The sequence below is a fragment of the Chanodichthys erythropterus genome, chromosome 18 (genome assembly GCF_024489055.1).
Source record: "Chanodichthys erythropterus isolate Z2021 chromosome 18, ASM2448905v1, whole genome shotgun sequence".
Classification (NCBI taxonomy): domain Eukaryota; kingdom Metazoa; phylum Chordata; class Actinopteri; order Cypriniformes; family Xenocyprididae; genus Chanodichthys; species Chanodichthys erythropterus.
Genome location: NC_090238.1, coordinates 20,748,567 through 20,769,153, shown reverse-complemented (window position 1 = coordinate 20,769,153; position 20,587 = coordinate 20,748,567). Strand labels below are relative to the sequence as shown.

The 20,587-nt window shown below is 35.6% G+C and overlaps 1 protein-coding gene across 1 annotated transcript; it reads left to right on the top strand.

The window, feature by feature from the left end:
- The first annotated feature begins 169 nt into the window (after positions 1-169).
- On the top strand, positions 170-19,594 carry papss2a (3'-phosphoadenosine 5'-phosphosulfate synthase 2a). The gene is made up of 12 exons (XM_067368241.1): positions 170-397; positions 6,851-6,965; positions 7,087-7,322; positions 7,571-7,709; positions 7,890-8,008; positions 10,516-10,629; positions 10,942-11,053; positions 13,301-13,506; positions 13,794-13,929; positions 15,930-16,198; positions 16,634-16,863; positions 18,201-19,594. Exons 1-12 carry the CDS (start codon positions 371-373, stop codon positions 18,340-18,342), a joined length of 1,845 nt encoding a protein of 614 aa, XP_067224342.1. The 5' UTR covers positions 170-370; the 3' UTR covers positions 18,343-19,594.
- The last annotated feature ends 993 nt before the right edge of the window (positions 19,595-20,587 follow it).

Genomic DNA, 20,587 nt, shown 5'->3' with positions numbered 1-20,587 from the left:
ACTCCTTGAAAGTCATTAATCATTTGCATTCTGCCCAAAATCATTTTTATTTTACACATGAACGCAGAACAAGGGCTTCGTTTCTCCTCTCATTCTTTTCTCCGCCCATTTCTATCCCGTAGCTCTTGAGCCCTCCTCCTCCGTGCCTTACAGTCTCATACCGGTACACTGCTCTCCATTCAGTCGTATGCAGATTGTGGGTCCCGGGAGGTGGGACGAAAGCTGGGCCGTTGGAATGCGACGTGTCTCGTATCGCTCTTAAAAACGCTTCTCTTTCTGCTTCTCCACAAACTACCTACAAAGAGTTCACCTGCGCGTTCAGTCCGTCCCGCCTCTGAGTCCAAACCAGAGCACACTTCACCGGAGCGATATGCCTGGAAACACAACACTAAAACCGGTGAGATTAGACAGAAAGCCGTAGCAGGAAAAACTTGTTTGTTTATTTTGTCAAGGCTGTATTTTTCTTCGTTGTCGTTCTTTAGGCATTCAGTGTGTGTAGTAAGGGTTGTCTGAGATGCAGGAACATGAGCTTCGCATAATGTCAGCTAACTTTTTTTTAAATGTGTTATATAACTGCCTTCGATCATTTGGGGAGATATTGGGCAGGCGGTCTGCTTCAAGTCTGTGTTAGGCTAGACATACTGGCTTTACAAATACCCAGAAACTACATTTAGACGGCATGCATACTGAAATGATACTGTAAACTTGATGAATACTAAACAGAAATGTGTTTTCACATGTTTTTACTACTTTTCACACTCTATTGAACATTACCAGCTTTATTGCACATTTCATTGAACACACTTTGTTCTTGGTGCATATGGGGTAAGTTGTCACATTGAGAACCTGTCATTAAACTTGGCTTTGTAGCTAAATTTAAAGACTAAAACAAATATGAATGTTCATTTTGTGAAAAAAATGTAAATTATAGTATACAGAAATACAAAACCATTATTTTGCTCAATAAGTACGGAAATTAATAAATTGTCTATTCATTTATACCATTTAAAATAATGTGACATCCCGATTTTTTTTAAAGAAATCTACCTTTATTATATAGTTAACGCTATATCGCTAAAATATGATAATCCTGGAATAGTTTGGAGTACCAAATTCACAAAAAATGTTGTAATTTAAGAATGTTTTTAAAAATAAATGTTTAAAACCATCATACAAAACCACTGAGAGGAAAAAAAAACATTATTCCTAATATTTGTACAGTTCCTGCTGATTTTAAGTATATATATATATATATATATATATATATATATATATATATATATATATATATATATATATATACACACACTTAAAATCAGCAAGAATTGTACAATTATTACACATATTATTTTTTGTAATATTTGGAAATTGCAGTTCCATACAATATGAAATGCTTCATGCTTGTGCTCTGTTTTAGAGTTCATGTCAGTTAATCAGTGTCATGGATCAGAGTTCAGTCAGTGAGGCAACCTGCACTTGGAAAAAAGTATCACACTTGGGTGTTTTTCGTGTATGTTGGCTAATATACCTTTATATTGAGCCTATAAACACAGATAAATTTTTAACTTTGTATTAAACTTCATATAAAAACGTCCTTCTCAAAGATAAGAGTAAAATGGAGGAGTTAAACCATAGTTCTTAATGCATGTTTTCAATACATTTTAAAGGGTTAGTTCACCCAAAAATGAAAATGATGTCATTAATGACTCACCCTCATGTCGTTCCAAACCTGTAAGACCTCCTTTCACCTTCGGAACACAGTTTAAGATATTTTAGATTTAGTCCGAGAGCTTTCTGTCCCTCCATTGAAAATGTTTGTACGGTATACTGTCCATGTCCAGAAAGGTAATAAAAACATCATCAAAGTAGTCCATGTGACATCAGTGGGTTAGTTAGAAGTTTTTGAAGCATCAAAAATAAATTTTGGTCCAAAAATAACAAAAACTACGACTTTATTCAGCATTGTCTTCTCTTTCGGATCTGTTGTCAATCCGGGTTAGACGCTGCTGATGTGTTATCTGGTGTGCCCGAGCTTCGTTTACAGTCTGAAGGAGACGCATGCTGTAAACAAAACAACCTTCGCAAACATGTCTCAGGATTTCGCTAAGGGCGATGGAAGAAGCTCCTACACAGCAGCAACCGCTGTCACAAGCAGCGTCACTGCGGAGTCGTGAACGCGGATTGACAACAGATCCATGATCCAGATCCATGGACAGTATACCGTACATTCATTTTCAATGGAGGGACAGAAAGCTCTCGGACTAAATCTAAAATATCTTAATCTGTGTTCCGAAGATGAATGAAGGTCTTACGGGTTTGAAATGACATGAGGGTGAGTCATTAATGACATAATATTCATTTTTGGCTGAATTAACCCTTTAACATATATTTTAAAATTTTAGAAATCACTTCAAGTGATAGCTGAAAAACTTACATTTTGGCGATTAAAATTGGAATAAAGCCGCTAAAATGGCTGCCTTCACTGTCATTTTCTACTCAAAAAGAATAATAAGTCCCTCCACATTCCTTTTGTGATAGATAGCCAGGTGTCAGAGTCAGATATTAATCTTTTTATAAGACAAACCGTCAAACAAGATTTCTCAACCCTGATTTGTTGTGTTTGAATTTACTGAAATATGACATCTGCAGTCAGAAAGACAAAGATCCAGAATCTGTCAGACTGTTCAGAGGTCAGAGATTATTCAGTTTATTTAATGCAAGTCATTCACATATTAAGGCTGTTAGGCTAGTTCTACAGTGTTCATTCATAAAAGCCTACTGGCACTGCATGTCTGGCTTAACAGAGAAAATAAAAGGGAAAAGCGTGTGTTTGAGAGAGGTGGTCTGTTAGGGGGATTCACTGGATACCAGTAGGTTGTGTAATGAATGAATCTATTTGTTTTTCAAGCACTCCACAAGTAAATTTGAGACGGGGGTATGAATAAAAGGCTGTGTGTGAGAGAGTATACAGCTAAATTACATAATTGACTGAGTTGTTATTGCGTGATTTATCCTTTTTTATCTGACGTGTATTAGCCAGCAAGATTTTTATAACTGACCCTGTGTATGGGGGTGTGACTGTCCTGTCCAAAGTTGATGCAGGTACATTCATAGTTAATGAATATAATGGTCTGTTTATAAACCAGAGTTGGTTTTCCTGCAGCTTGTCCTGCACTAGTATTTTTCTCAGTGAGGCTCTCTGCAGGGGACTGAGGCAATACAATTCATGAGTGTGTGTAAGAGAGAGAAATGTAGAAAGTTATGGCTACAATGACTGAACACTAACCACGTTGTATTAATAACTCCCAATTTGAGACCAATAGCTGCCTGTAACACTGATATTTTAAGTACTTATTCCATCATACCCTATTTCTATTGTACATTTCCTACAGTAACAGTTAATTCTTATCAGCACACTATGGATTTTCTTCACTATGGATTTATTGCGTATATATGATTCTGCTTATATCTGTTTCATCTTTAAGAATAATATAGATATATCGGAATTGTAAAAAGATTTGTCTGTGTACTCATCCGAGGCTCGCATACGCTTATCTCAGACAGCTCACAAATACGGAGTTCTCTTTCAAGTCTTGCACTGGAACAGACAAAAATCACACCAAAAGTATTTCAACATGCCTGTCTTGGCGAGTATTCTAGCAAACATTAAAAAAAAATTCTTTCCCTGTGAAAAAAAGGTAAACTGCACAATGGTATCACTCTTTACAACATTGGACACCTAACGGTAATCAATATGCTTATGCTTTTGCTTGACTATCAAACAGCTAATAATGTGTTGCTAATGTTACACAAACCATGTTCCTGTTCACCATCTCAGAGTCAGACAGCTTCCTTCTAACAATCAATATCCTTAGAAATGCTTTGAACTCAGAACGTCAGTGGAGAAAAGCATATAGTTCATCATAACATCGTAATAAACATCATGTACCCGCCAGTTTGCTAAATCTGCATGATTTTTAATATCAACAGAAAAATTGACGGGATAACCTGGCTCCTCTAGAGACTCCCCTGCTAGTTCGCTGTTAATGATATGCTAAAGCCCACCGGCCCATTGATGTGATTGGTTACAAGGTGGTTTGTGACATCACAGATACCAGCAGTTTTAAAGAAAAAATACTCAGCAATGGTGTTGACATGAATTTGCAATGAGTGAATTTGGGTTTTCTTAAGAATAGGGAGGGTTTAAAGGAAGTAAAAGATTTTTTTTATGTTAAGTGCTCTCAAAATCTGTTTTCAGCTGTTTTATTGTTTTATAAAACAATAAAAAAGTTTTATGAACTTATTTCTTTTAGGCCCAGTTTCACAGACAGGGCTTAGCCTAAGCCAGGATTAGGCCTTAGTTCAATTAAGGCATTTAAGTAGTACAAGTTGCTTTCAGTTACAACAGCTCAAACATGCGTTTTAGTCTAGGACTAGCTTAAAATTAAAATTCTGTCATTTATTACTTACCCTCATGTCGTTCCACACCCGTAAGACCTTTGTTAAACTTCGGAACCCAAATTAAGATATTTTAGTTGAAATCCGATGGCTCCGTGAGGCCTCCATAGGGAGCAATGACACTTCCTCTCTCAAGATCCATAAAGGTACTAAAAACATATTTAAATCGGTTCATGTGAGTACAGCGGTTCAATATTAATATTATAAAGCGATAAGAATATTTTTGGTGCGCCAAAAACAACCAAAATAACGACTTATTTAGTGATGGTCGATTTCAAAACACTGCTTCAGAAAGCTTCGGAGCACAAATGAATCAGTGTATCGAATCATGATTCAGATCGCGTGTCAAACTGCCAATTGCTGAAATCACGTGACTTTGGCTCTCCGAACAGCAGATTTGACACACTGATTCATTTGTGCTCCGAATCTTCCTGAAGCAGTGTTTTGAAACCGGCCATCACTAAATAAGTCATTATTTTGTTTGTTTTTTTGGCGCACCAAAAATATTCTCATCGCTTTATAATATTAATATTGAACCACTGTACTCACATGAACCGATTTAAATATGTTTTTAGTACATTAATGGATCTTGAGAAAGGAAATGTCATTGCTCCCTATGAAGGCCTCACTGAGCCATCGGATTTAAACTAAAATATCTTAATTTGTGTTCTGAAGATTAATGAAGGTTTTACGGGTGTGGAAAGGCTTGAGGGTGAGTAATAAATGACAGAATTTTCATTTTTGGATGAACTAAACCTTTAAGCCTTGTCTGTGAAACCAGGAGTTAATGTAGACGAACTTAAGTTTGACTGAAACTGTGCTGGGATTTCTATTTTCCAGCATGCTTTGCCCATGGCACTTGAAGGGGAAAATAAATGCTAAAATTAAGTGTTATATAGTCTTTTTTTTGTGCAAGATTAATGTTAAGTTGGAGATTTAGTAGTGAGTAATGTTTTTTTATGCTAATTCAGAAGAGTTTCTGTTAAAGGATTAGTTCACTTTCTAATTAAAATTTCCTAATAATTTACTCACCCCCATGTCATCCAAGATGTCCATGTCTTTTCTTTTTTCAGTCGAAAAAAAAATTACGGTTTTTGATGAAAACATTCCAGGATTTTTCTCCATATAGTGGACTTCAATGGAGCCCAAATGGTTTAAGGTCAAAATTACAGTTTACAGTGATCCCAGATGAGGAATAAGGGTCTTATCTAGAGAAAGCATCGCTCATTTTCTAAAATTCTTTGTAATTTTATACATTTTAACCATAAATGCTCATCTTGAACTAGCTCTCTTATTCTTTTCTATTTGAAATCCAGCAGTGTAGACACTTCTAAGTGTATTACTGCCCTCCACAGGTCAAAGTTTGAACTAAATTGTCATATACAATATTCTAGTGCAAGTATATAACAATTAGTTCAAACTTTGACCTGTGGAGGGCAGTAATACATTTAGCAGTGTTTACACTGCTGGAATTCAAATAGAAAAGAAGAAGAGAGCTAGTTCAAGATGAGCATTTATTGTTAAAACTTAAATAAATAAATAAATAAATTATATATTTTTAAGAAAATGAGTGATTGTTTCTCTAAATAAGACCCTTATTCCTCATCTGGGATCATGCCTTGAAGCTGCACTGTAAACTGTAAAAGTTTGGGCTCTATTGAAGTCCACTATATGGAGAAAAATCATGGAATGTTTTCATCAAAAAACTTAATTTCTTTTCGACTGAAGAAAGAAAGACATGAACATCTTGGATGACATGGGGGTGAGTAAATTATCAGGAAATTTTAATTTGAAAGTGAACAAATCCTTTAATGTGGATTTTTGGAGAGTTACCATCATGGTGTCAAGTGGTTCATGTGGCTTAGTTTGAGAGCAAGTATATCAAATGCTTTAGATTGCTGTACTTGTTCAGCAAGTGCTATAACATGCTATTGTTATTATGTTAGCTAATTAGCATTTTCTGAATTAGCTTGTTATAGCTAGCTAAGTTAAATGTTCACATTGAGTATGAGTGTATTCAAACATTTTTAAGTTAAGAACAACTAAAATGTATGAATACAAAATAAAAATCTGCCAGTTTTTACTTAAACTTTTGAATTTCTTAACTTAATTTTGAGGCTTCTTTTTTTTGAGTTTTGCCAACTTATTCGGGTTTACAGTGCAGTGAAGATAATATAAAGTTTTATATTTTCTGTACCTGAAAACTACTGTTAGATACCTGAAAAGCACTGTTTATTTGTATTTAATTGTGCTGTTGCTTGTAGTTTGATTATAGCATAAATGTAAATGGTGTATTCCTTGTGTATTCCTGTGCTCAGGTACAGTATTTAAAATACTAATACTACACCAAAATTTGTTCTAAACGTTGGCATGTATGCATGTGTGTTTGTAGGACCTGCAAAAGTCCACTAATGTGGTATACCAGGCTCATCATGTCAGCCGCAGCAAGAGAGGGCAGGTCGTGGGAACCAGAGGAGGTTTCAGAGGATGTACAGTCTGGCTCACAGGTAATGCATGGACACACGTACAACAGTAAATACATAATGCAAAACTTGCAACACACTTTATATCCAAGTGTAAGGAATCTCTTATTTCATTGCCTTTGTGTGTGTGTGTGTTTGTCTGTAGGTCTATCAGGGGCTGGTAAGACAACAGTGGGTTTCGCTTTAGAGGAATATCTGGTCGCTCACGGCATTCCCTGCTACTCTTTGGATGGTGATAACATCCGTCACGGCCTAAATAAGAACCTGGGCTTTACTTCTGAAGATCGTGAGGAGAATATTAGGCGTATTGCTGAGGTGGCCAAACTGTTTGCAGATGCTGGGCTTGTTTGCATTACAAGTTTCATCTCGCCGTTCACCAAAGTGAGCAACCACACCAGCGACTTGATCATTTTATCACTAATACAAATTGTTTGAACTAGGTTTTGATTTGAATCAAAAGATCAAACCAAAATCACAACATTATTAGAAAGTTTTCAAAATCTATGCAGGGTTTCTTCAAATCACATGTGTCTTCTAGGATGAATGCACTGCAGAACAAAAGGTCCATTTGACCATTTTTAATAAAATGTTCCATAAAATTCATAATGCTCAACATCTTTACTCTACAGGACCGTGCGGAGGCCCGAAGCATCCATGGGAAAGCAGGTTTGCCATTTTTTGAGGTGTATGTGAACGCTCCTCTGGAGGTGTGCGAGAGCAGAGACGTTAAAGGACTCTACAAAAAAGCAAGAGCTGGGGAGATTAAAGGTAATACGAAAAAATAGAAACTTTCAAACTGTGCTGTTCCAAAAATTAAGTGGAAAAAAAGATGTACAAAACCATAGAGACATGAAAACAGCCTGCAAACAGAGCAGTCTAAACATAATACTCAACATTCTTCTTTCATTTCCATCTTCCCCTGTTTTCCTTGCTTCATTTCTTGCTCAGGCTTCACCGGCATAGATTCTGAGTATGAGAGTCCAGAAGCTCCTGAGCTTATTCTGAGGACTGGAGAGCTCACAGTGAACGAATGCATTCAAGAGGTGGTGGATCTGTTAAAGGAGCAGGTTAGTCAGGAGCTCAGCCTTGAAAATAACCGTTTCCCAATTGGTGCATGTACCTTTATCTTTAAAGTACCTTACGGTCAGAAGTCCAAGGTTGAAGCCATTGATAGATATTACAAGCCTGTGGCTACATATCTATCTGAAGGACACAACAATAATAGATAAAGCAGGATATTTTACTCTAGTTGTAGTAAAATTGAATCTGGTTCTTTCTTTAAGGGACAGTTTACCCAAAAATAAAATTGTCATTATTTACTCACCCTCATGTAGTTCCAACCCCATGTGTAATATTTTTTCCTTTGGAAAAAAAATACATACATTACTGTTCAGAAGTTTGGGTTCAAAGAAATGAATACTTCTATTCAGCAAGGATACATTCGAACTGATCAGAAGTGAATGTAAAGACTTAATAAATTATTTATTTATTTATTACTTTCTATTGATCAAATCCTGAAAAATGTATCATGGTTTGCACAAATATATTAAGCAGTTTAACTGTTTTCAACATTGATAATATGAATGATTTTTAAGAGGATTTGCATTAAAAGTCATTAAATGGATTTTGTGAAAATTAAGGCCTTGAAAGGCATTAAAAACCATTACATTTTATTCCTACAGAGATTCAAAACTTTAGATAGTTTTGAAGTATGATAATAATACTACCGGTTTATTTTGAATCTAGCCTTCATAATTAATAACTTTGATTTGCTGTCACAAAAAAATGTATATTGGTATGATGCACAAGTGGAACCAGTTAGGTCATTGGCTCGGGCCGGTGCAAAATTGCCGTAATGCCTGTTTGCCTTGCACAGTGGCAGGTTAGGCCCTGGAGGAGTAAAATTGGGTTTTTCCTAAGAAAGCGCCATGTGACAAATTTAATGTGGCTGAGAGCAGCAACGCTTTCAGTTGAATCTGTGTGCTCTGTCTGGGAACAAATTAAATAGAATCGCTGCTTCTAACCTGAGTGATCATTTTACGTGTACATACAGTACAGTCCAAAAGTTTGGAACCACTAAGATTTTTAATGTTTTTAAAAGAAGTTTCGTCTGCTCACCAAGGCTACATTTATTTAATTACAAATACAGTAAAAGCAGTAATATTGTGAAATATTATTACAATTTAAAATAACTGTTTTCTATTTCAATATATTTCACAAAGTAATTTATTCTTGTGATGGCAAAGCTGAATTTTCAGCATCATTACTCCAGTCTTCAGTGTCACATGACCCTTCAGAAATCATTCTAATATGCTGATCTGCTGCTCATGAAACATTTAATGTGTACAATTGTACAAAATATTTGTGTACAATACTTTTTTTCAGGATTATTTGATGAATAGAAAGTTCAAAAGAACAGTGTTTATCTGAAATCTAATCTTTTGTAACATTATAAATGTCTTTACTGCCACTTTTGGTTGATTTAATGCATCCTTGCTGAATAAAAGTATTCATTTCTTTAATTTCTTTTCAAAAAAATAAAAATAAAAATTCTTACTGACCCCAAACTTTTGAACGGTAGTGTATAATGCTACAGAAGCTTTGTATTTCAGATAAATGCTGTTCTTTTGAACTTTCTATTCATCAAGGAATCCTGAAAAAAAAGTACACAACTGTTTTCAACATTGAAAATAATCATAAATGTTTGAGTCAAAGATTCAATGATCCATTCATAAACAACTGCCTCATTCTTGAATGAATCAGCCATTGGAACGAATCGTTTGAATGAATGATTAAATGACTCACTTATTAAGATGGTTACTTGCCTTTCATTTTCAGTTTCATTTTTTAAAAGTGTTATTTTCCCCCCAACATTTCTTATTTGTATTTTTTTTTTTTTTAAAGAAGCAAAATAAATGCAAAGTCTCTCAGTGGAATGCAAAATATTAGAGAGAATGCAAAAGCATAATAATTTTTCCTCCCATCTCATATGTTTTCATTCACCATGTCCTTTTAATGGCTCCGTACAAAAGTGATATCCGGAGGGGATAATTTTGCATGTTTCATTGTGTTATCACAAATAAAACTGTTTGCCTCCAAGCTCAACAATGCAACGTGCTTACAAATCTTTAACAAAACTTTAATATTATTTTAATAAAGAGTGAAGATGTCAGTTTTCCTAGGCTGAACAAATGAGTTATATTCCAAGTGAAGCCTGAAGCAAATTTTATGTAAGAGAAAAAATTATACTATTATAGTACAAATTATTATACACGTATTATAGTGTAGTGTTATTATACACTATATTATTCACCTCCACATTAATAACTGTAACAAAACCCCTAAAATCTTCATGTTGTACTTCATGTTGTAAAATTTAAATGAGCTACTTTTTTTTTTTACAAGAAAGTTCTCTACTATTACTGAACAAACCTGATTACATTGCAATTACAGCAATGAAAGTCTGTTTTAAGGGTCAGATCGAAATAGCTCAAGGTAACATTTGCACACACCATTAGCTGGAAGATACTTTTTTCATTCAACCCTTTGATCTCTCTTTCTCTCTCTTTCTCAGAGCATCATTCCCAGTGGAGTTATAGAGGAGATTAATGAACTGTTTGTTCCTGAGAACAGACTCAAGCTGGCGCAGGCGGACGCCAACACCCTGCCCTCTATCAGCATCACCAAGGTAACCAGTAGCAGTAGTCCTCAAGGTCAGGGACCACTCATGTTCATGTATTCATAAATATGAGTGAATTATTGACAGGATGACACATGGCAGATGTGAACAGTGATCCCTTATTACAATGCAAATGTATTCCAGAACCCACAACAATAATGATTTTAAATTCTGTTCCTTAAACGTATTCTCACTTATTATTCCACAGAGTTGTTACATAATCCTTCCTACAGGCAATCAATCAGAACAGACATTTTCAAGAATATGATATTAGCTAACTGTTCCGTTTGTAAACGCAGCTTTCTGTATTTGTGTGTGTAGTTGGACTTACAGTGGGTGCAGGTGTTGGCTGAAGGATGGGCCAGCCCTCTAAAGGGCTTCATGAGGGAGAGAGAATACCTACAAGTCATTCACTTCAACACCCTTCTGGATGGTAACATACAAGCACACACATTTAAAAAGGTGTCTCAAATGTTTAAGCCATCAGCAGTCTCTTGTTGCAGTACTAAACATCTCCTTCCAATTATTAGTACAACTCATTTTTATTCTACACACAAGCAATCACAATTAGTCAGGATAATTGTCTTTATGTTGGCGATGGTACCAACAGCAGAAGGCTGATCTGAGCTTTGTACTGTTATTTAGAAGATGTTTCATGCATAAAATAACAGGTGCCAGTGCTGCTTTCAGGAGACCGAATGATGCAATGATCTGGCTTCCTGTGAAATTCACACGCTTTGTCGGTTTAATTGGGTTGCTCGGCAAACATCGGTTAGGGGAGGAGGCAGTATTTTCAATTGTATGCAAGCAAATAACATTCAGTGTACTGAGATACATTGTTAGCAGCATTAAGCAGAGCAGGCAGCTAATGATGGATAATGATGCTAATGAGCACGTCACCTCTCTTCATCAGTTTACACTGGTTACTAATAGGCTCTCGCATCAAATTCAAGGCACTGATGTTTACCTATAGAAAAACCACTGGCTCTGCACCCCTATACCCAGGGCCTAAAACTAACTTTTTGCCACACCTGCCAATGGTCCAATGTACCAACCATAAATATTTTTTACTGGCCATAAAACTGTTTTTGCAAAAACAGGCGGTTATGACACCAAAATTTGTGAAAATTCACAATTCTCTTTTTCCAATGTCGATACCACAGCTAAAAACGGTCAGTAATAAAATAAGAACAAATAATCTGATTAAAAGCACAAAGATAAATACAATATAATGAAGATACAAATGAAATAAACAGTGCTTTTCAGTTTTTTTCTGGTAGGTCTGAGAGTAGTTTTCAGGTACAGAAATTTAAAGGGTTAGTCCATCTAAAAATGAAAATCTGTCATTAATTATTCACCCTCATGTCGTTCTACACCCGTAAGACCTTTGTTCATCTTCTGAACACATATTAAGATATTTTTGATTAAATCCGATGGCTCAGTGTAACGAAGGCAGGACTCAGAGTAAGATCCAACTGCAGCGTTTTATTAGAAGTGAGCGTGGTCGTTCAGGCAGGGTCAAACAGGAACAAACAGGAGCAATAAGGAACAGGCAGAGTCGTAGTCAGGGTACAGGCAAGGATCGAGGCAGGCAGCAATGGGTCGTAAAACAGGAATCAGGCAAAATCAATCACAGACAGGCAAACCGGATACAAGGAAACGCTCAGAAATGTGACACAAGTGACAACAAGACTTCGCGATCAGATGATGAGTGTGTGAGTCTTTTATAGTCCAGGTAATGCATGGCAGCTGGGTGTGGTGATTAGTGGAGTGATTGGTGGAGTGAGTGCAGGTGATTGGCAGAGAGGATTATGGGGAATGTAGTCCAGGAAGTGACAGGAACTGACGGTGATCGTGACACTCAGTGAGGCCTCCATTGCCAGAAAGATAATTAACACTTTCAGATGCCCAGAAAGCTACTAAAGACATATTTAAAACAGTTCATGTGACTACAGTGGTTCAACCTTAATGTTATGAAGCAACGAGAATACTTTTTGTGCGCCAAAAAAACAAAATAACAGCTTTATTCAACAATATCTAGTGAAGGGTGATTTCTAAACACTGCTTCATGAAGCTTCGAAGCTTTACAAATTTTTTGTTTTGAATCATGATTCGGAGCACGTATCAAACTGCCAAAGTCAAGTGATTTCAGTAAACGAGGCTTCGTTACACCATAAGTGTTTCGAAATTTCAATGGTTCGCCGCTGGGCGGCGTGACTTTGGCAGTTTGATACATTGTTAGAATTAATAAAAATGAATTAATAAGAGTTAATAAAAATGTTACCAGCCACATGGCGAGTGACACAGTTTCATATACTCGCCAATGCTTATTTTTTAAAATTGCATTTGGGTTCTGCAAGTGAACGGCACCAAAATGGCACAAAATCACTTTCACAGACCTTTATCTTGGTTGTTCCTTGCTGATGTAATGACCTTTCTAACTCTTTCCTGTCTTTAGCCATTTTCAAGATACTATTTATATTTTTTTTTTTCTATTTGTTTTTAAAAAAAGTGCTAGACTAACTGGGACTTGTCACACCATTTACATATTGTTGTCCTTTTGTTGGTTTAACTGCTTCTGTTTTTCTCCTCATTTGTACATCGCTTTGGATAAAGACAAGTGATCTCTTCAAAATTATTTTTAATATGTGTTGATTAACTTGCTTATCCCTAAATATAGGGGGCACCATCAACCTCTCAGTACCCATTGTCCTTCCTGTTGCCACCGAGATTAAAGAACGTCTTCAAGGCAGTGCGGCTGTGGCGCTGGAGTACCAGGGAAAATGCGTCGCCATCTTACACAGCCCAGAGTTCTTTGAGCATCGAAAGGAAGAGCGATGTGCTCACCAGTGGGGGACATTCTGTCCCAAACACCCTTACATAAAGGTATCAATTACTTTTCATCCAATGCCATGATAATGAATACATAAAAATACTAAAGTATTGAGGAAACCTTTAAGAATGAATACAGTTAACTTATTTTTTTACCAGAAGAAAGGGCTCCGAAATGGCACAAATTGTTTCTTAAATAATAAATAGAAATTTGTATTTCTTAATGAAATTTATAATACTTGCTATTTTTAAAAAAAGAGAATACAACTGTTGTAATAAATGATTGTTATAACTGACAAATGCACATTAACTACATTCTTTAACCGCTTACCTGTAAATAGATGGTTTTGGAAAGCGGTGACTGGCTGGTGGGGGGCGAGCTAGAGGTATTGGAGCGGATCAGATGGAATGATGGGCTGGATAAGTACCGTCTCACTCCAAGGGAGCTGAAGCAGAGATTTAAAGAGATGAAAGCAGGTAAAGCAAATTGGTTAAAGAAGATGAGTAAGATGGGTTACAAGATGGGTTAAGAGAGAGAGTAACTGCGCATACAGAGTGATTTTCTGGAGACACTTTAAACTGAATTACATTTTAAAGTACTCATGCATATCCAAAAAAATAAAAATAAAATTATTGTCATTCTGGATCTAGGGTGTGATTGGGGTATTGGCTGTATATTAAGCAAGGAATTAAAAGCACGCATGCTTCTTACAGCCACAAAGTTCTGGTGTATTAATATTATAATATTTTTAATATTATATCCCATATAATATTAAAAATATTATAATACACTGTAAACCTGGATAAGTTCTACTAACTCAAAAAATGTGAGGCAACTGATTGCCTCTATATTTGTAAGTTTGCAAATATCATCAGTAAGCATAGCTATTTAATTTTTCAAAAAAAAATACAAATAAACATTAATTTAAATCAAAATATAGTTAGTGTTTTGTTCATCTTAATTTAATGCAACTCAAAGTTTTAAGTACACTGTAAACCCAAATAAGTTGGCAAAACTCAAAAAAATTGAGGCAATCAGTTGACTCAATTTTTAAGTTAAGAAATTCAAAGTGTACATGTAAGTAAGCAGAACTGGCAGAAATTTATTTTGTACCACTCATATAACACATTTTAATTGTTCTTAACTTCAAATACTTGAGTACACTCATACATTTAACTTAAAATTATTGTGTAACCCTAATGTAAACATTTCTATTAGTGTAAAATTTGCTAACTATAACAAGCTACTTCAAAAAATGCTAAAACTTGCTAATTTGTTAACATTGTAATAATAGCATGGCATAGCACCTAATAAACAAGTACAGCAATAAAGAGCATTTAACATGCTTGCTCTCAAACCAAGCCACAGAAACTCTTCTAAATTAGCATAACAAAACATTAATCACGACTAAATCTCCTACTTAAAATTAATCTTGCACAAAAAACATTATATAACACTTAATTTTAGCATTTACTCTCCCTTTCGAGTGCCATGGGCAAAGCATGCTGGGAAATAGAAATCCCAGCCCAGTTTCAGTTAAACTTAAGTTTGTCTACATTAAAAGAAAAGTTAATAAAACTCAAAATAATGAAACAGTTCCGTTTAACTTCAAATATACCAGTTCTGTGAACTTGAAAGAAAAAGAAAGTTCTAAATACTCATAAAAGTTCATTTGACTGAACTCATTTAATTTAAGTTTGTTCTACTCAAACCAATTATTATTATTATTTTTTTTTAGCATTAGGGTTTACAATGCACAGATACCCAGACGTTCGCAGGGCAGTTTGATTTGACAGCAGGTCAATTCAAGTCCAAATACATGCATTTTTATTTTGCAATTATGCAAGTATTCAGCTGTTTATAATAATGTTGCAGACTGGTCTAATCAGTGTCAGCTACGCTCACATTATTGGCCACAGGTTAGGTTATAGGGAAAGCATCGGAGTGCAAGTTCTGAGTACGCCACTAGAGGGTGTATGTTTGACATTAAAATGTTTGATTATGGTTGAATCTATTTTTTCAATTTCCCTAAACTTTAAACTTTAGCGGAGCTGTAAAAAAAAAAAAAAAAAAAAAAAGTGTTAACTTAAATCTCTGATAGATGTTGAATGAACTCAAAAAAATATAATTAAACTTTTTGGCACATTTTGAGTAAAAGGTACTTTCCATTATAAGTTAATTATACTGTTTGGATTTACAATGTATTAATATACATTTAATAGACAGGTATTTGATAAGGTGTTGCCAAAAAAAGTCAAATGTTTACCACATGTCAAGCATTCATTGGCTGGTGTCAATTTCAAAAAGTCAAATAAGAAATCAGGGTTGTTAATTTGATACTCCACATAAGACTTGAATTTCTGGCTTTGTAGGTTCATAGCGCCATCTTGAGAAACTAATGATATTCTGCACTTGGTCCACACCATGGTTACGGAACAAATAATCAAAGCACTAACTGGTTTCATTGTTTTCCCAGACGCAGTGTTCGCTTTTCAGCTGAGGAACCCGGTGCACAATGGCCACGCCCTGCTAATGACCGACACGCGTCGGCGATTGGAGGAACGTGGGTATCGTAGGCCCGTGCTACTTTTGCATCCTTTGGGTGGCTGGACCAAAGATGATGACGTGCCTCTGGACTGGAGAATGAAACAACATGCTGCTGTGCTGGAAGATGGCATTCTAGACCCACAATCCACCATTGTAGCCATCTTTCCCTCCCCTATGATGTACGCTGGGCCTACAGAGGTACGTAGAAGCTGCTCTTTCATACATGCCTATGTACAACAACATATAAAGCCCTTTTAAGAAGTTCTAGCCTTACATACATATTTACATGCACTTTTTAGTTTATCCTACTGTCAGTATTTTGGGGTCATTATTTTATTTTTAAAAGATTTTTTTTTTAAGCAAGGATCCATTAAATTGATCAAAATACATGTTAAAATAGAAAACAGTTAACTTAAATAGTAATAATATTTCACAGTATTACTACAGTTTTTACTGTATTTTACTTTCAAAAATGTAAAAAAAAAATAGTTTGAACGGAAGCTATATTTTTACGAGATTTATCTAAAATTATGGCCAGTTTATAGTCTAAGATTCTCATTAACTCATTTCATTTCACCCATAACATATAAGTGCCACCCTTACAAATACTAACCTTGTCCGTGTGTCTGTCAGGTCCAGTGGCACTGTCGTGCAAGGATGGTTGCAGGTTCTAATTTCTACATTGTGGGTCGTGATCCTGCTGGGATGCCCCACCCAGAGTCAGGACAGGACCTGTATGATCCAACTCATGGAGGTAAAGTTCTGTCCATGGCACCTGGACTCACCTCAGTGGAGATTATCCCCTTCAGAGTGGCTGCGTACAACAAGATCAAGAAAGCAATGGACTTCTATGACAAAGATAGGTGAGATTGAAGTGAATAAAGTGCAACAGTTTAACAGTACTTAAAATATTTTAAAATATCCTGATTATAAATCTCTGTTATTGGTATCCATAAAGTGACTGTGGTTATGACACAGTACATAAAATATATATATTAACAACAGTAGAAACAAATTTTGGAGCAAAGAATTGTTTTTACAGATATCTAAAGAAATTAATTTACATTTCAATTCATTGTGCTCATCGATTAAGGCACTGTGCAAAATTAATAAAAATTACTTAAATGTAAAGACAGATCATTTACAGTACTTCATAAGACATTAACAGGAACAGAAGAATGTGCATCTCTTAAAGGGATAGTTTACCCGGGCCCAAAATGAAAATTATCCCATATTTTAATCACCCTCAAGCCATCTTAGGTGTATACTGTATGTCTTCTTTCAGCCAAACACTACTTCAGACCTATGTTATTTTAAAAAAAAAATATCTGGATATTTTTCTTGCAAAAACACATTTTTCACTTCACTTCAGAAGACCTTTATTAACCAACTGGAGCCGTATGGATTACTTTTATGATGGATGGATGGATGGATGCACTTTTTTTGGCTTAAAAAAGTACCATTCACTCCCATTATAAAGCTTGGAAGCGGCAGGATATTTTTTAATATAACTCTGATCATGTTTGGCTGATAGAAGAAAGTCATATACACCTAGGATGGCTGGAGAGTGAGTAAATTTACATTTAAAATTTTAATTTAAAATATGCTGATTGCATGAAAATTCCAATTCATTGTTTTCAGTCACTTGACTGACACGGAGACCTGGAGGGCAAAACATCCACAGAACATCAGTTTTCTAAGAAAAACAAAAATATTTGAACAAAATGCAAGTTTTGGGCACTTGTGATCCATATACAGCACCTGCTGCATTGTTTCAATCACTAAAAACTGCAGGACATTCTAAACACTTAAGCAGATGATTGGGTAAGCATTTTCTTTATAATGATTTTCTATGGAAAAAAGCTTAACAAGGGTTCATCTGCTTGCCTGTTTATAGTATGCATCATCAATAAGGTGTATACTGAATTGTTTTTTTTGTTTTTATATCACTGTACATCAGTACATTAGTACTTAGTGCAAACCTGGTAAAAATTACAAACAGGCAATGGAGGAAAGCCTTGTTTTGCCCTCCAGGTTGGCGTTCCTGTAAGAGTGTGAGAGTATGACCAGACATGAGGCATATAAATGTCTTTTCACAATAACCAGGAACTTAAGCAAACATCATTTCCATGTAAAAAGGTTGCTTAATGATTGTGAAGGATGAAAGTAAGGCTGCTTTTACCTCTATTTTTCAATTCAGACATGCTGAGTTTGAGTTCATCTCCGGGACCAAGATGCGCAAGCTGGCTCGCAGTGGAGAGAATCCTCCCGAGGGCTTCATGGCCCCTAAAGCCTGGAAGGTCCTCACAGAGTATTACAATTCCCTACATAAAGACCAGTGATGACACATACAAGAAGTTTCAACACAGAAAACCTCAGAAGATCACAGAGCATGTGGTTCACACTGCCTCTAGAACTGCTTCAAGGCATTGAGAAATGAAGGTGTGCACTTACAGTGAACTGGTGGCAAAGGTGTTCATGATCTCCTGTGAATAATTATTTTACTATAGCATTGTTTTTAAATGGAAATATAAACATGTTTTCTCAACTGTGAAATTTAAACTGATGTGCCTTGATTAATAGATTGTCAATCCCAAAGAGATTATAAGATCTTGTTCTTGAACTGTATATAGAAATGTGCCTTGTGTGCTTTAGAAGGCATTTAAATGAAAAAGTATATCAGTTGTAATCTAAATTAAGCAATTACTGTACCATTCAAAAGTGTTAGGACGGTAAGATTTTTTAAAATATATTTTAAAATGTCATTTATTCATGTGATGGCAAAGATACATTTTCAGCATTACTACTCCAGTCACATGATCCTTCAGAAATCATTCTAATATGCTGATTTGCTGTTCAAGAAACCTTTCTTATTATTATTAATGCTAAAAACAGTAGTGCTGCTTAATATTTTGTAGAAACTTTCAGGATTCTGAACAGAAAGTGTTCAAAAGAGCATTTATTTGCAATATAATTTTTCTTTAACAATGTAAGTGTCTTTACTGTCACTTTTGATCAATTTAATGCATTCTTGCTGAATACATTTTTTTTAATAATCATACTGACCACAAACTTGGAGTCTTCATGTGGCCCAAATTGCAGTCAGATTTTATTACATAACCAGAATAATTTTGTTTACATGTTACAGAAAGGGGCTGTTATCTGGGGACCATACTGGGGATACAAAGCATACTAGGGAAAATATTTATTTTATTCATTCAAAAACAATAATGGATAATACTGTTTAATTAAAGATTTAACAGCAAATGCAATATACAGTAATGTCACGTAGATATCTGTATATCTTATCTGTTTTAATTAAATCTTTTTACTGTGATTACATAATTGTGACCATGTGGCTGCTTTTTTAGATGCTCACAGTGTGACTGTATATACAGCTTGCTTCCTGTTCTCTGAAACAAGGGCAAAAGTTATACAGCGCATTCACAGAAACATTGATGCTCCTCTGCCATCTGGTGGTCATCGGTATACAGAAACCACATGGCACCCAGGGGAAAAAAAGCTGATTATGCAAATAGAACTTGAGCTAATGGTTACAGTTTGTAACCAAACTGTTGTCATGGACTTGGACGTTTTCATTCCCGTGTGATGCAAAGAGCAATTCATAATCAGTTTATATGAGGTCATGGCCTGAACATGCATAATGCACCCTGGAATATAGATCCCAAAATCTGTTACAGGTGAATAGCTCCTAAGTTGATGGATCGACTTAGGGAGTAGGGCTGTGAGCGTGTTCCGCTAGACCCTGGGCATTCCCAAATGGATTTAGAGGATTCCCAATTAGACTTAGTGTGGATGAGAGCATTATATCCAATATGTTCTAGGTAACCCTATTTAAATCTGCTAACTACAGTTGCAGTGTTGTGCAATCCTGAAAAGGTTACAGTGAGTATGTACAGGATGTGTGGCATGGATTTTCCCAGAGAACAAGCATCTGTAAAATAAGCCACTAGAGGCAGGGAGACCTACTTTGGGTTAAGGACACGCTCACCCATTTCCCTAAATCTAGTGCCTTGTGTTAATAATACAGTGTTTCCCAAACCTTGTTCCTGAAGCCACCCAAACACATTTTTGATGCCCCCCTTACCCATTTTGAAATATTGACAAGTAGCTGAGTTGAATCAAGCATGTTTGATTAGGGAGACTGTGTACTGTTGGAAGTGTTCTAGGAACAGGGTTGTGAAACACTGTTAATAAAAGGTTTTTAGCATCTGAGTGCCATGTGGGTTTAAAGACCCCATGAAATTGTTTATCAGTTATTTCACATTCAAACAAGAAGGTTAGGTGGCATGTAGAATACTACCATACTAATTTTAATCTTTCTGGCTCATCTTTATTATATCAATGTTATTTTAGTATTGATTTTAGACATGATTGTATATATATTATGTTTCTGTGTGAAATGTTTTTTAATATAGTTTTACTTAACAATAATAACCCTGCTTTAAAAAGTCTGCTATTCCGAATTCGGCTACTGTAAACGTGTATATATAATTTTATAGGTGAATTTCCTCAACATTTAGGCATTCACTATACATGGCCTCAAAAACCCACAAAATGGTTATT

Coding starts and splice junctions, on each gene's coding strand:
- papss2a (XM_067368241.1), top strand. CDS start 371: ATGCCTGGAAACACAACACTAAAACCG. Junction 7,323..7,570: donor TCATCTCGCCGTTCACCAAA/GTGAGCAACCAC, acceptor TTTACTCTACAG/GACCGTGCGGAGGCCCGAAG. Junction 16,199..16,633: donor TGTACGCTGGGCCTACAGAG/GTACGTAGAAGC, acceptor TGTGTCTGTCAG/GTCCAGTGGCACTGTCGTGC.